The 12245-nt window shown below is 44.2% G+C and overlaps 3 protein-coding genes across 5 annotated transcripts in view; all 3 read right to left on the bottom strand.

The window, feature by feature from the left end:
• Window positions 1-15: 15 nt before the first annotated feature.
• LOC136423189 (antistasin-like) lies at window positions 16-4028 on the bottom strand. Of its 2 annotated transcripts, none has more exons than XM_066411255.1 (6): window positions 3917-4028; window positions 2813-2908; window positions 2029-2124; window positions 1442-1534; window positions 643-738; window positions 16-158 (listed from the first exon to the last, which is right to left on the bottom strand). In XM_066411255.1, the coding sequence occupies exons 1-6, from the start codon at window positions 3993-3995 to the stop codon at window positions 136-138; spliced, it is 483 nt and encodes a 160-aa protein (XP_066267352.1). In that variant the 5' UTR covers window positions 3996-4028; the 3' UTR covers window positions 16-135. The 2 variants fall into 2 exon arrangements, with proteins under 2 accessions (XP_066267352.1, XP_066267351.1); XM_066411254.1 differs by having other exon boundaries at window positions 2813-2911; window positions 3917-4027.
• Window positions 4029-5042: 1014 nt separating this feature from the next.
• Window positions 5043-12245, bottom strand: part of LOC136423483 (uncharacterized) — a 150004-nt gene continuing 142801 nt past the window's right edge. Inside the window, exons 1-9 of one of the 2 annotated variants that reach the window (XM_066411648.1) lie at window positions 10163-10290; window positions 9313-9396; window positions 8490-8593; window positions 7795-7947; window positions 7214-7411; window positions 6608-6760; window positions 6027-6212; window positions 5524-5676; window positions 5043-5290 (exon numbers count right to left, since the gene is read on the bottom strand). In XM_066411648.1, coding sequence (XP_066267745.1) covers window positions 5217-5290; window positions 5524-5676; window positions 6027-6212; window positions 6608-6760; window positions 7214-7411; window positions 7795-7947; window positions 8490-8593; window positions 9313-9368 — 1077 coding nt within the window. In that variant the 5' untranslated portion in view covers window positions 9369-9396; window positions 10163-10290 and the 3' untranslated portion in view covers window positions 5043-5216. Of the gene's footprint in view, window positions 5291-5523; window positions 5677-6026; window positions 6213-6607; window positions 6761-7213; window positions 7412-7794; window positions 7948-8489; window positions 8594-9312; window positions 9398-10162; window positions 10291-12245 lie in introns of those variants that run through there. The other variant, XM_066411649.1, reaches the window with a different exon arrangement.
• LOC136423484 (uncharacterized) overlaps window positions 11655-12245 on the bottom strand; it is a 72156-nt gene continuing 71565 nt past the window's right edge. The window contains exon 8 of the mRNA XM_066411650.1: window positions 11655-11920. Within this exon, the coding sequence (XP_066267747.1) occupies window positions 11838-11920 (83 nt within the window). The 3' untranslated portion in view covers window positions 11655-11837. The remainder of the gene's footprint in view (window positions 11921-12245) is intronic.

Below are 12245 nucleotides of genomic sequence, written 5' to 3'. Positions count from 1 at the left end.
AATTGCAGACTGAGCTCATCATATCAGCGATGAAGCCTTTATTAATATAATGTAAACATTTTCAGCTGGACCGAACGTCGTAATCTTGTTGCTGGTTGTCATGGTGACGTCACGTCGGCAGTCACGTGATGCAGCTTACCCGACAATGAGGTCGCCATCTGGATAATTGTACAAAACAAATGGAACAAACGTGTACTAGTATTAGTTGTCTTCACCGGACCTCTATGGTGGATGCAAAAGTAGCTGAAAGTTTGAGTGATTCGACCGAAACTGGACTTCTTCTGGCTGGCAGTGTCACATCATACAAACTGGAACAGTAAAAAAACAGTGCCATCTACCAGGTAGAGAGAGCGAGAGAGAGACTATTATTTCATACATTCACATACATAATCAAACTCTGTTCAACGAGTTGAAGCGTCCACAAATATACTATTATTAGATGGATGGATTGATGGGTGGATAGATAGATAGATAGATTAATTGATTGATTGATTGATTGATTGATTGATTGATTGATTGATTGATTGATTGATTGATTGATTTATGGAAAGATAAACCTTTTTGGGTGCCATGCTTTTCTTTTCCATGGAATTTGCTTTGGAAATGAATGAAAAAAAAAAGAGTGAAGAAAATCCAACGTACAGTTGCAGCGGCACGTGTCACACCCGTTCTCGTCCTGCAGGAATCCGCTCGGACACCAGAGCCAGCCGCAAAACACTTGTGGGCACACCGGCGCGGCTGCAAACATTGTTAGAAAACATAAAAGATTTCTATGACATGTACTTATAAAAAAGGAGCGAAAAAAACATTGTGAATTTCCCTCGATTCGAAGGTGTAGCTGGTGGACTAGAGTACAACAAGTATCAAGTTTTCTTATAGAGGTAAAAAAGGTCACTATAACACGCAGGCGCAGGAGTCTGTTTTGCGTCTACCGGAGGTTTTAGCCACTTTAACGCTAGGAGGAGCTCTTTTCTTGAAAATGTAGTATGACGTGTCTGTCCCTAATCTGAAGTCATCAGCAGCAAAATGACGCTATTGTTTTCAAAGTCGGAGTTTCGTCGTGCTGTTCCGACGAATAGAAAATGTTGGAACTGGATTTTTGGACACTAAGAGTATCGTGCTACTGCGCGGGGTGAGTTGGTAGGACCTGGAATGTTCTCGGAAAAATTATGACACGCTGATGTTGCATTTTTTTCCATTATTGTCAATACATCCTTGCTAAGTATCATTGTGCCCCTTAGCGTATTCAAGCAAAGGATGGGCACTATCCCAGCAGAGTTTAGTGGAGAAGATTGTGACCTTTTTATCATATGCCCCTTTTTTGTCATCACTCTTCACAAAATGCCGACAGGTACCGGGCATGCATATGATAAAGATGTCACAAAAATATCTTCTCCGCCAACCTCTGCTTGAAGAGTAAGGGATTGCTGTGACGTCATACCGTTACACGTGCACGTGTCGCAACCGTTGTCGTCCTGCACGTGACCGTTGGGACACCAGATGTCGCACAGCACCGGCGGGCACTTTGATCCAGCTGGAAGAGAAGGTGTACCATATTAACGTCTGACGTATCACTGACGTCACGTGTTTGTAAGGTCACGTGACTGAAACGAGCGGGTCACCATTCCTGAAGATGGGCATCGATCAATAGTTCGGTGAGTTAACATTATTTCTTGTTGGTTGAAAAGTCTCAGGTTTTATCTTTTTTTTTATTTGTTCCGTAGAAGTGATAAAAGTGTCAAGTTCACAAAAGATGTTCATCTCGATGAAGAGGGCGTCAAGCCAACGAATATTGTCTGCTATTTGTGCCCTTTTGTCTTTGGTTAATAGTGACTCAAATGTATTCTGTGTGTATGTTTTAGTAGCAATCTTTTCAATGTTTGATCATGTACACCCAATATTGCTGACTAAAGATAGTGAGGGACGATCAATGGATTCTGAGGACGCTTCGGTTACGATTCGCTGAAATTCAACATTTCGGCGAATGTGCTGGTGACGTCACGTAATTAACTACACAACGGCACTTACAGTCGTCGCAGCTGCAGACTTCACATCCGTTCTCGTCCTGCGCGAAGCCGGCCGGACAGTACATCTCACACATCACAGGGCTGCACAGCGTCTGGGCTGAGAAATAAATAAATGCTATTTATACTAGCATTCATACCATACCTAGGCCGCGATAATGTTCGATACGGGTGTTCCTGGCCGGGTGATATTTTGGGTTATCACACGGGCTTCTATTGAATCATCCGAACGCACTTCGCGTGCGGACAGTACATCTCACACATGACCGGGCTGCAAAGTGTCTGGGCTGAAAAAAATTGATACATGCCCTTTATACTTGTATATATTTTACAGTCCATGTCCAAGGCCTTTCTGAGGTAAAAGTAGCAGTGGGTTATTAACAAGCTGTGTCAGGTTGGGCGCGGTGTTGGAGGAGGGGGCCCAAACCTTTCCACCAACCACGTGTGTCTTTTTCTTCTTTTTTTCAAATCGAGCTCCCCTATTGAATTCTGGTCTTCATTAACACCTGGATAGAGTGAGTAAAATGAAGAGTCTTTCCAAAGGATACAAAGTTTAGACAGAAATGCCAGGAATCGAACCCAACATTCGAACGCGTTCGAACATTATAGAGGTGTTCGAATGTTCTGCGCAAAGCATGTTCGAACGTTCTTAGATCGTGTTCGAACGTTATAAAAAATGATGTAATCTCCATGTGATGTGAGCAGTTTTTTTAGACCACTGAGGTTTATTTATTCCTTTATAGGTGTGAATTCGTTTATAGGATGGATATCAGCTTGTACTGCCTTACCGTCGTTACAGGTGCACGTGTCACAGCCGTTGTCATCTTGAACGTGGCCGAAAGGGCACCAGATGGCACAGACAGGGGGGCACAAGGATTCGGACCCTGCTGACCGAAGCAAAGTGATAAAAGGGGATACCATTTCTTGCCTGAATCTGCTTTTTGAATAGCTCATCATTCGGTATTACATCATCTTCAAAAAAGCTTTGTTAAATGTACTGGACACTGGATATTTGGACTATCACACAATTTATGAACGTTAGGACAAATACGGAGACACCAAAAACAAATAAACAAGGTAACCAAAAAACATAGAAAAGGTGCTCTCTCAAAATGTATGCAAAACTTTATTGTTCGTGTACATCTAGTAAATACATACGTCTAACTTGAAATCTAAAATGTTGAAATCACTTTTCTGAGAGTAGTTGCAACTGTTCAGCCATTATCTCTTAATAAAAGAGAAATTATTAACGTTAACAGCAAATGCAGCAATCATCAGAGCAAATGTCGGACAGCGAAGCTTCCTGTCCTGTTTGTTCTTAATGCCGATCGTTACCCTAAAGTACATCATACTGTGCGCGCGTTAGCAAATATTAGCCAGGAACCCTCCCGACTTCCCCTCGCCCCTACCAGGTCGCTAGTCGATACGCAAGGGTCTCACGTTGCCATGGTAACGTCCTCGTGTGAGGCAGGAGTGTACGTGATAGTAGTCACCCAGGGTATCGAATATCTTTATAGAAGCAGTGTTGAATTTCAGAATCCCTGTTTGAACACACTTACCATGCCGTTACAGAGAACCGCCATTACGACCGTAGCCAATCAGAGCTCTCGTGTATATTTTACGCTTACATTTAGATTTTGATCGTTTCTGTTGTAAGCGGAGCCGGGCTGTTATAAAGCGAAGCGATCTAGGAGCGAACTGACGCTAGAATAGCGTGGTTAAGGTTTGCGAAGAAAAAATATTACGTTGACCCACCGTTGTGCAGCCTCGTTATCGAACCGAAAAAATAACTTACATGGGCGTAAACTTTACCTACAAAAAGAAATATCAATATAAAACGAACTTAAATGTAGGCCCAAGTATGAATAGGGCTTTCCCAGGCTATGACTAACCTTCCAAAGCCCTTGGAACAGCAGCCGCCGTGGCGTCCTGGCAACACCACGCCAAACAGAGGAGTAGAACTGACCACATGGTGTTCACGATTCTGAACGCAGTAGTCGAAATGACACAAATAAGAAAGAACTGCGTGTTTATTATCACCGTTATTGCTTGTTTTTGATGACGTGCGAGGGGAAGACGGGTGTGTGTCACCGGAACTGACGTCACATGACCTGCACTGTTTGCAGCTCATATCTGATCCACGTACGCGCTGGGCAGGTATAGTTTTCGGCGTGTATGCCCGTGTGTCTACATTCTAAACGGGGACGGTGGGCATCTTATTTCGTGTGAAGCCGATTGTTGGGGCGATCCGGGGCTGGGATAGGATAGATTCTGGGCGTCAGAATTATTCTTTTCCACACCTCTTCATGATAACTTTGACGTAATTCGGTGCCCCCCGCGTTGCTAAGATATAAAGCCGCAGTCACATGACTATGACGTCGTAATTTGACGTCCGCCGTGTTGCTTGGCTATAGACGTTTTCAAAGTCATTATGAGAAAAACTTTCCAAACGTTATATTTTTTCTGTCGCAGATACCATGGTTGTTACTTTGATACTACTGTTTCAGTGACGCTAACTAACACTACAATTCTCCTTGTGGTTTATAGAATATTGTACATTGTTTGAAGTTCAGCATTTATCTGCAATGTAACCATATCTCTTGCTAAAAACCATTCATTCATACAAAATGTGGATGATGGGGTTTAGATATACTGTGGTACTTTATGGTTACCTATATCAGTTCAAATATGACCTGACTTACTTTGCTTTCACTCGTATAGATTCTATCACATTTGCCAAGAAGGATATTTGCATTTGGTAACGTAACGGTGTCTGTGGTTGAATAGCATAACTGAAGAAGCTGTGGCTTAAAAATGACATTTGGTATGAGGCACAGTCTTGAACCATCGATGAAAGTATTAGATTAGGGGTCCCTGTCGGTCTCCGTTGGTACTATAATAGAACTCCCATTTCTGATATCGTTTAAATCTAAGATAGCTTGGGTTTGGTATGGTCAAGTTTTTTTAAGTTTTTTTCTTAAAATTCTTTTAAATAAATGAAGAGACGAAAGCAAAGAATGAATTTCGGCAAAATTCCTTTTAATCTGTTTAATGCAAGTCTGACCGACACAATATTTACCTTGTCCTCACTACGACAAAGTCTGGATGAGAAACTAGGTAGGTGTGTAGGTATGCAAGTTGCCATTTAGTGCTGATTTGTTTCTGGTGATACAATGGTCGCCTTTACACTGGTCAGTTCCCCCCGTACGCCGCGTTGTACATGGCGTAGATGCGGTCTGCCTCCGTACCGTACAGGAACCCGTCTCCTGAGGATTGAGAACAAGGAATATTGAAACAAGTGTAAGGTGAAAAAAACACCTCTGCGACGTCTAAATCTCGAGATGAAATCAGGCTAGGGGAGATGTGCAGTTCTCAAAATGATTGTTGAAATTCGTACTTCACATTTTCTCTCTAGAAACGCAACATCACATCTCGTATTTATAAATTTGACTTCATCTATTGCAGGGCTTGTATAGGTAAAGTTTACGTCCAAACGTACCGTTGCGATCATAAAAGTTGAACAGGTCATCCAGGGTCAGCCCTGCTTGGAGTTCCTGGAAGCTCAGCTGGTGGTCATGGTTGGTGTCGAGGACGTTGAAGTAGTGGTGGTCAATAAACTGCAGGGCCTGGTCAACGGTGAAATGCTGGTCATCTACGGGGGGGGGAGTAAGAGTTTTAGATTGTGGATGCTCACACTCACATGGCTAAAACGCAGGCATACTGGATGGCTAAAGCTAATAATTTGATTTTGTAATGCATTTCATCTGATGGGACTTTTTCAGACATACTAACAAGAGATCGAACAAAATAGAGCGATTTTTTTGGCGGACGGATGTGACGCTGTATGTTGGGCCGATGTGACGTCGTATGGCAAACGGATGTGACGTCACATGGCCGACGGATGTGACGTCACATGGCCGAAGGATATGACGCGCGCCTCTTGTCTGCAAAAGATTCAACTCGTCTAAAATGCCAACATAACATGTAGCATTTGGTACGTACTGTCGGTGTCCAAGGCCACCAGGACCACATCCAGGTCCATGGCGTTGTCCACCTCGATAATGGTGAGATGTCCGTCGCCATCAGCGTCCAGGGGAGGGGTCTGTCTGCGCTTGCGCGAGGGTCCGTACGCCGCGTTGTACAGGGCGTAGATGCGCTCTGCCTCCGCACCATACAGGAATCCGTCACCTGAGGATTGAAAAAAATACGGAAACAAGGGTGGTTTTCAAAAAATATCTCGGCGTTGAGTACGCCCAAGGAGGTTGGTACGTCCAACCAAGGAGGTTATATACAAGGCGGTTATTGGTCCAACGACATAATTCACGATGGGGGAGGGGGCAGGTGCAAATGATATGCGTACTTCTCTACAAGCTTAGGGCTATCTGAAATCCAAACGCCGATTAATTACGTAGGCGCAATCGGCGAATTAAAAAAAACTGCCTGCATCACAGTTGGGAGGCAGTTCCCTCAATATTCGAGCGCATTCAAATTGTCACGGAAATGACGTGTGTCTTCAATGTTTTTGTGGGCTTGAACTCGCCTGTTGTCTGCATTAGGTAGGTACAGTTCATGTTTTAGCATACCGTTGCGATCATAGAAGTTGAACAGGTCGTTCAGAGTGAGCCCTGCCTGGAGTTCTTGGAAGCTCAGCTGGTGATCGTGGTTGGTGTCGAGGACGTTGAAGTAGTGGTGGTCGATAAACTGTAGGGCCTGGTCAACGGTGAAATGCTGGTCCACTACAGGGAGAAGAAGAGTTTGTAAACTTGGATGTTTTCACTTACATGATCATTATGACTTTAAGTCTATAACACAGCTATGCAGGATGACTAAAGCTAGAAATTCTATTTTCTAACGAATCATATGAGGTGAGATTTTTTCAGACTTTTAAGCAAAGGAAAGAACAAAAACAAACGATTTTGAGAGACAATGCGTCTCCTAGCGGACGGATGTGACGTCACATGGCGGGCGGACGTGACGTCAGATGGCCGAAAGATGTGACGTCACATGGAGGACAAATGGGTTTACACTTTCAAAGACCGCCAAACTCGACGTCATAAGGCCAAAGGATGTGACGTCACATGGTGGACGGATGGTGGGATGTGACGTCACATGGCGGACGGATGTGACGTAGGCAAGGCGTAAAAGTGTAAACTCGTGTAAAATGTCAACATTTGGCATTCGGTACGTACTGTCGGTGTCCAAGGCTACCAGGACCTCAGTCAGATCCATGGCGTTGTCCACTTCAATGATGGTCAGATGTCCGTCGCCGTCAGCGTCCAGGGGGCCGCCGGTCTGGAACACGGCCGGTGTGAAGACCGAGGGACCGTACGCCGCGTTGTACATGGCGTAAATGCGCTCCGCCTCCGTACCGTACAGGAACCCGTCACCTGAGGATTGTAGACACGAAAGAGGGAAACATGAACTAGCTTAACACGGCGATGCCTGCACAGAAATATCTATAACTGCAAGTAAGTTGAGCAGTCCTCGAATTTTTTACGCAATTTGCACTCTGGAACAAAATTGCCTAACGTTTTATAAAGGGCGTAACCGAATACATACTCGGACAAGATATCTTATCCGAAATTTAAACGCCTTTGAACATGTTGAACATACTTTCGAAAGCTTGGAATGTTCACGGAAAATGGGAATGTTTTCAAAGCGACATAATTAGTTATTGTGAATTGATATATTGCAGGGCTTGTATAGGTAAAGTTGGCGTCGGAACGTCCGTTGTCTGCATTAGATACAAACAGTTCATGTTTTAGCATACCGTTGCGATCATAAAAGTTGAACAGGTCATCCAGGGTCAGCCCTGCTTGGAGTTCCTGGAAGCTCAGCTGGTGGTCATGGTTGGTGTCGAGGACGTTGAAGTAGTGGTGGTCGATAAACTGGAGAGCCTGGTCTACGGTGAAATGCTGATCGTCTACAGTTAGAAAACGAAGAGATAAATATGGATATTTGCACGTAGGTAAGAATGAAGCAGATTAAAGGCCGCTATCATAACGTGTGTGTCATACTTGTGATGACGTTCGATACGCGTGTTTCGGACCGGTTGATATTTTGGGTTATCACACGGGCGTCCCACCGGCTTCCATAGAATTATTCGAACGCACTTTGCGTACACTGAGTGCTGTCGGAAGGGCCGTCGGGCGATCCGACCCATGGTCGGGCCAGTACCTCGAGTGATACGAAATACACCGTGTCACGATCATAATCTATATTTATCGAATACACTCTTTCCTGAGGTATTGTATATATGGCCTCCGTCGGTCAGTACTGACCATGGTAAAATCCTAAGGTATTAGCAAGAGATCAAATGATAGTCTATGTGATTTTGTGACAACAAGTTTACACTTTCACAGACTCCACCAAACTGCTTGCGTCACATGGCGGACGGATGTGAGGTCACAAGGCGGACGGATGTGACGTCACATGCCAACATGAGGTGTAGTGTTCGGTACTTACTATCGGTGTCCAAGGCCACCAGGACCACGTCCAGATCCATGGCGTTGTCCACCTCGATAATGGTGAGATGTCCGTCCCCATCAGCGTCCAGGGGAGGGGCCTGCCTGCGCGCAAAACATACAGAAAACCTGAAACTTCTGGTAAGATTCTGAAGCTTAGAAAAAATTCATGTTGCAGTCGAGACGGAAAAAAAGGTCTCGTGTGACGGATTGCGAAACATTTCGTCAGGAATGCGAATCTGCCGACAAGACCAAGATTGGATAGCAATACTGAACCATGGACCTCTTGAATAGAAAACAAACACTTTACCCACTAGATGATTCCTTTTTATTATTCACAAAACATCAAACAGATTGTGAAATAACTTTATGAGACAAAGTGGCGACGAGATTAATGCAATATATACCCTCGCCGCAACTAATACAGCATCGAAATTAAAATATTTAAGAAAACAATCAAACATCGGATTATGACGAATACAAAGACACAGTCTAAACGTAAGTCTACGCATAGGTCCAAACTCTGTACCCAAGGGAACAGGTACATACATGTATATCTACAAGCGTTCCTTTGCCATAATGTAGTTTTGTGTGATTAACATAATTTCAAAATTAGATTACTTCATCGGTTTTGTACTATATTATAAAACGACAGCGTAACGACACAATACGTAAATGGGATATCGCACAACAAGGTACAACAGTCCAAGCTAAGCTAACGATTATTGCGATTTTCCACTAGTACTAGCTAGAGATAGATCATTACAAATGTGACAGGCAATTGCAACTGTATGTGTTACGTCAGATGAATTTTCAGTACGTACCTTTTCACTGGCGAAGCCGTTGCCAGGGCAACCAACAGCAGAAGGAAGGGAGTCATGGTTGACTGGTTGAAGTCAGGAACTTATCTAGAAAGAGTGGACGTAACTTGTTATCGATGACACTAGTCACTCTAGGTTTGAGAGCAAAGTTTGTCTGAAAATCTATGCCGTACGGTGACTTAAGAGGAAGAAAAAGAAAAAGCGTATAAGGCCTTAATGGAGGGTTCCTCTGAGCGTAAAGGGACCGTTTGGAATCAAATTAAAATCTAGAAAAGCTTCACTGCGATCTGAGAAGTGCCTGTTCCAGCTATATTTCTACAACAAAAAATAAGTTATCCATATTTAACTTTTGGGCGTGCCCACTACGTGGCTCCGTGGGGCACCCTGTGACTACCGGGCTATATTTGAGCACGGCTTGGCCCCGGGGCGACTTTAACGCGGACTTACATCTACCCAGGACCCGGGTAGACTCCGTGAGCTAATCGTGCGAACGCCCGGTATCCGACAGTCTACCGCGACAAATTTTTGGCTTCGGGACCCGGCCGGACTACACCCCTTAAGCTCCCCTCTCACTGGACCAGCGGCACGCTGGCGGCGTCGCTGCGTCCTCAACTGGATTTGTGTTACCCTTGATTTCATAATGAGAATATCATTCAAAACGTACATGTATGACCAAAAAGACAACAAAGCTTAAAAAGATTCCTTTTTGTCGATGAAATTCGTTGAGTGCTTTGTCAATTCGATCGGCCGCAGCAAAGCCGCCAGAGTGCCGCAGGTCCAGTAAGAGGGGGGCTTAACAACCCTTACAGGTACGTGTGCAAATGTGAGCGAAGTGTAAGGCAAGAAGACTTACCAGTATCGACGTCTTGAAGCTGGATGGTAGGAGTACGGAGAGGAGGAGAGATCTTAGCCCTAATATACCCAATGCGTGAGAAGTTCACCAGCTTTCAGGCAAAAAATCGATACATATGTCAACACTTATGTCTGAATATGATCCCATTAATGTTACGTACCGAGCAGTAATGTCACCAGCCTTATCATAATAAGGCCGAACAATCTCATTGTCAAGGATGACATCAACGGGAGATCCAATATTCGAGGCGAGGTTTTAGAAATCTTTGAATGATAATGAAGAAGTTTAAACTGTCATATATATTCATCAGATGTTCGGTAGCAAAGACCAATGTTGGGTTTCCTACTACGATGTGAGCGTTTGAGACAAGGTCGTTCATTTTTCCATAGCTTTGAAGCTTTGCCATATGCAGATGTGCAATTTCATGAATCCAGAGGGCCAGGGATCCAGCCCCGTTCGAGCAGTGCCCAATCAACAAAAATACGATCAAAAATATTCTACTTTTCTTTGTTTGTATTGTTTATCTAGCTCCGAAGACTGACTGCTACACCAACGTTTTCACGCATAACTCAAAGACACGAGACGATTTTCTACCTATGCCTCTAACATCTGCTTGGAGAAAAGCTATCAAAGCACGTTCAAAACAGCCAGCACGCGAGGCCTTGTGCCCTTTGCCGACTGGGCATGTGCTGATAAGGCAAGGTTGTTCTCCGGGTAAACATTTACCCTGGCAGCGAGCCTGCATTGTTCTACTCAATAGTCACCACGTAACAAGGTGTGATTGCCACTTGAAGCTTGCAGATTACATGAATAGGACTGACACAGCATCCTTCGACTGACTTGAGAGTGTGAATTGACTGCCACAATGGGAGAACGAAGCAGGTGTTACGAAGGGTGGTCCGTTACATTCTCGGCGTATACACATTTTTTTTTGCACAAGTATGCAGAACCAGTGAACAGCCTCAAGGCGCAACGTAACTGTCATCGACAAGTGTGGTGGGTTCTTTGACCGACTCGAGGCGTGGATCTCCTCAAAAACAGAACCGCCGGCTTGACGGCTCGTTAGAAGGGATTCAAACCTTACTAATAGCGCCAAAATTAGTACATATAAGATGGCGCACACACACACACACACGCTCGCACACACACATACAAATACAAACACACACACACACACACACACACACACACGAAAAGCAGCCTTATGTCTGATAGAGTTGAACATCGAGTTTAAATAAAGGCACAAACACACGCTCGCGCGCGCGCGCACACACACACACACACACACACACACACACACACACACACACCTCTACGAAAAGCAGCCTTATGGCAGATAGAGTGAAATATCGAGTTTAAATAAAGGCACAAACAAACACACACACACACACACACACACACACACACACACATATATAGACACGCACGAGGCGCGCTCCTGTAGAAAACGTAACCTCCATTTTTCATGGCAATAAAAAGAAGAGACAAAACAAAAGTTGGAATGCATGGAAGAATTTTAATATAATTTGTGTTGCGCAAGTCTGACCAAGTCACGCTTTACCTTGTCCTCACCAACGACTAGGTCGGGAGGAGGGACTAGGTAGTTTGTAGGTATGCAAGTTGTCATTTAGTGCTGATTTGTTGCTAGTAATAAGAACAGCCGACATTCCCCCGCTCAGTTCGGGATGGCGGCGTTTTGTACCTCGTTGTACATAAAGTAGACCTTGTCCGCCTCTGCACCGTACAGGAAGCCGTCATCTAATGCATTAGAAGATAACAAGAGTGGTTTTTGAAAAAATGCCATGGCGATGTGTGTCACCCAGTGTCCAACTTGGCTCCATGGATACAAGGGGAAACAATGGTAAAGTTCTTTAAAAAGTTAAGATTTATCAATGAATTCTGAATTGTTGAAAGAAGCTTGTATTTCATTGGCATACTCTGTACATAAATTAAAGATGTGCAAAGACCTTATTGAAGAAAATTATACGTCATTTCTGTCAACAGTCGAACGCGTTCGAACATGCCAGATTACATGTACATGTTCGCCGCGCGTTCGAATGCAGTGCTGGTCGAGAAAAACGCA

Source organism: Branchiostoma lanceolatum, chromosome 17, assembly GCF_035083965.1.
Source record: "Branchiostoma lanceolatum isolate klBraLanc5 chromosome 17, klBraLanc5.hap2, whole genome shotgun sequence".
Lineage (NCBI taxonomy): Eukaryota > Metazoa > Chordata > Leptocardii > Amphioxiformes > Branchiostomatidae > Branchiostoma > Branchiostoma lanceolatum.
The sequence above is the reverse complement of the archived record's forward strand: the minus strand, read 5'-3'. Positions and strand labels throughout refer to the sequence as shown.

Bases quoted from the DNA above. Each gene is read 5' to 3' on its own strand.
- LOC136423189 (XM_066411254.1), bottom strand. From the start codon at position 3,995: ATGTGGTCAGTTCTACTCCTCTGTTTGGCGTGGTGTTGCCAGGACGCC. The intron at 2,125-2,812 runs GTAAGGCAGTAC...TTTATTTCTCAG, and splicing joins CACGTGCACCTGTAACGACG to CCCAGACGCTGTGCAGCCCT. The intron at 1,535-2,028 runs GTAAGTGCCGTT...CTTCTCTTCCAG, and splicing joins AGTCTGCAGCTGCGACGACT to CTGGATCAAAGTGCCCGCCG.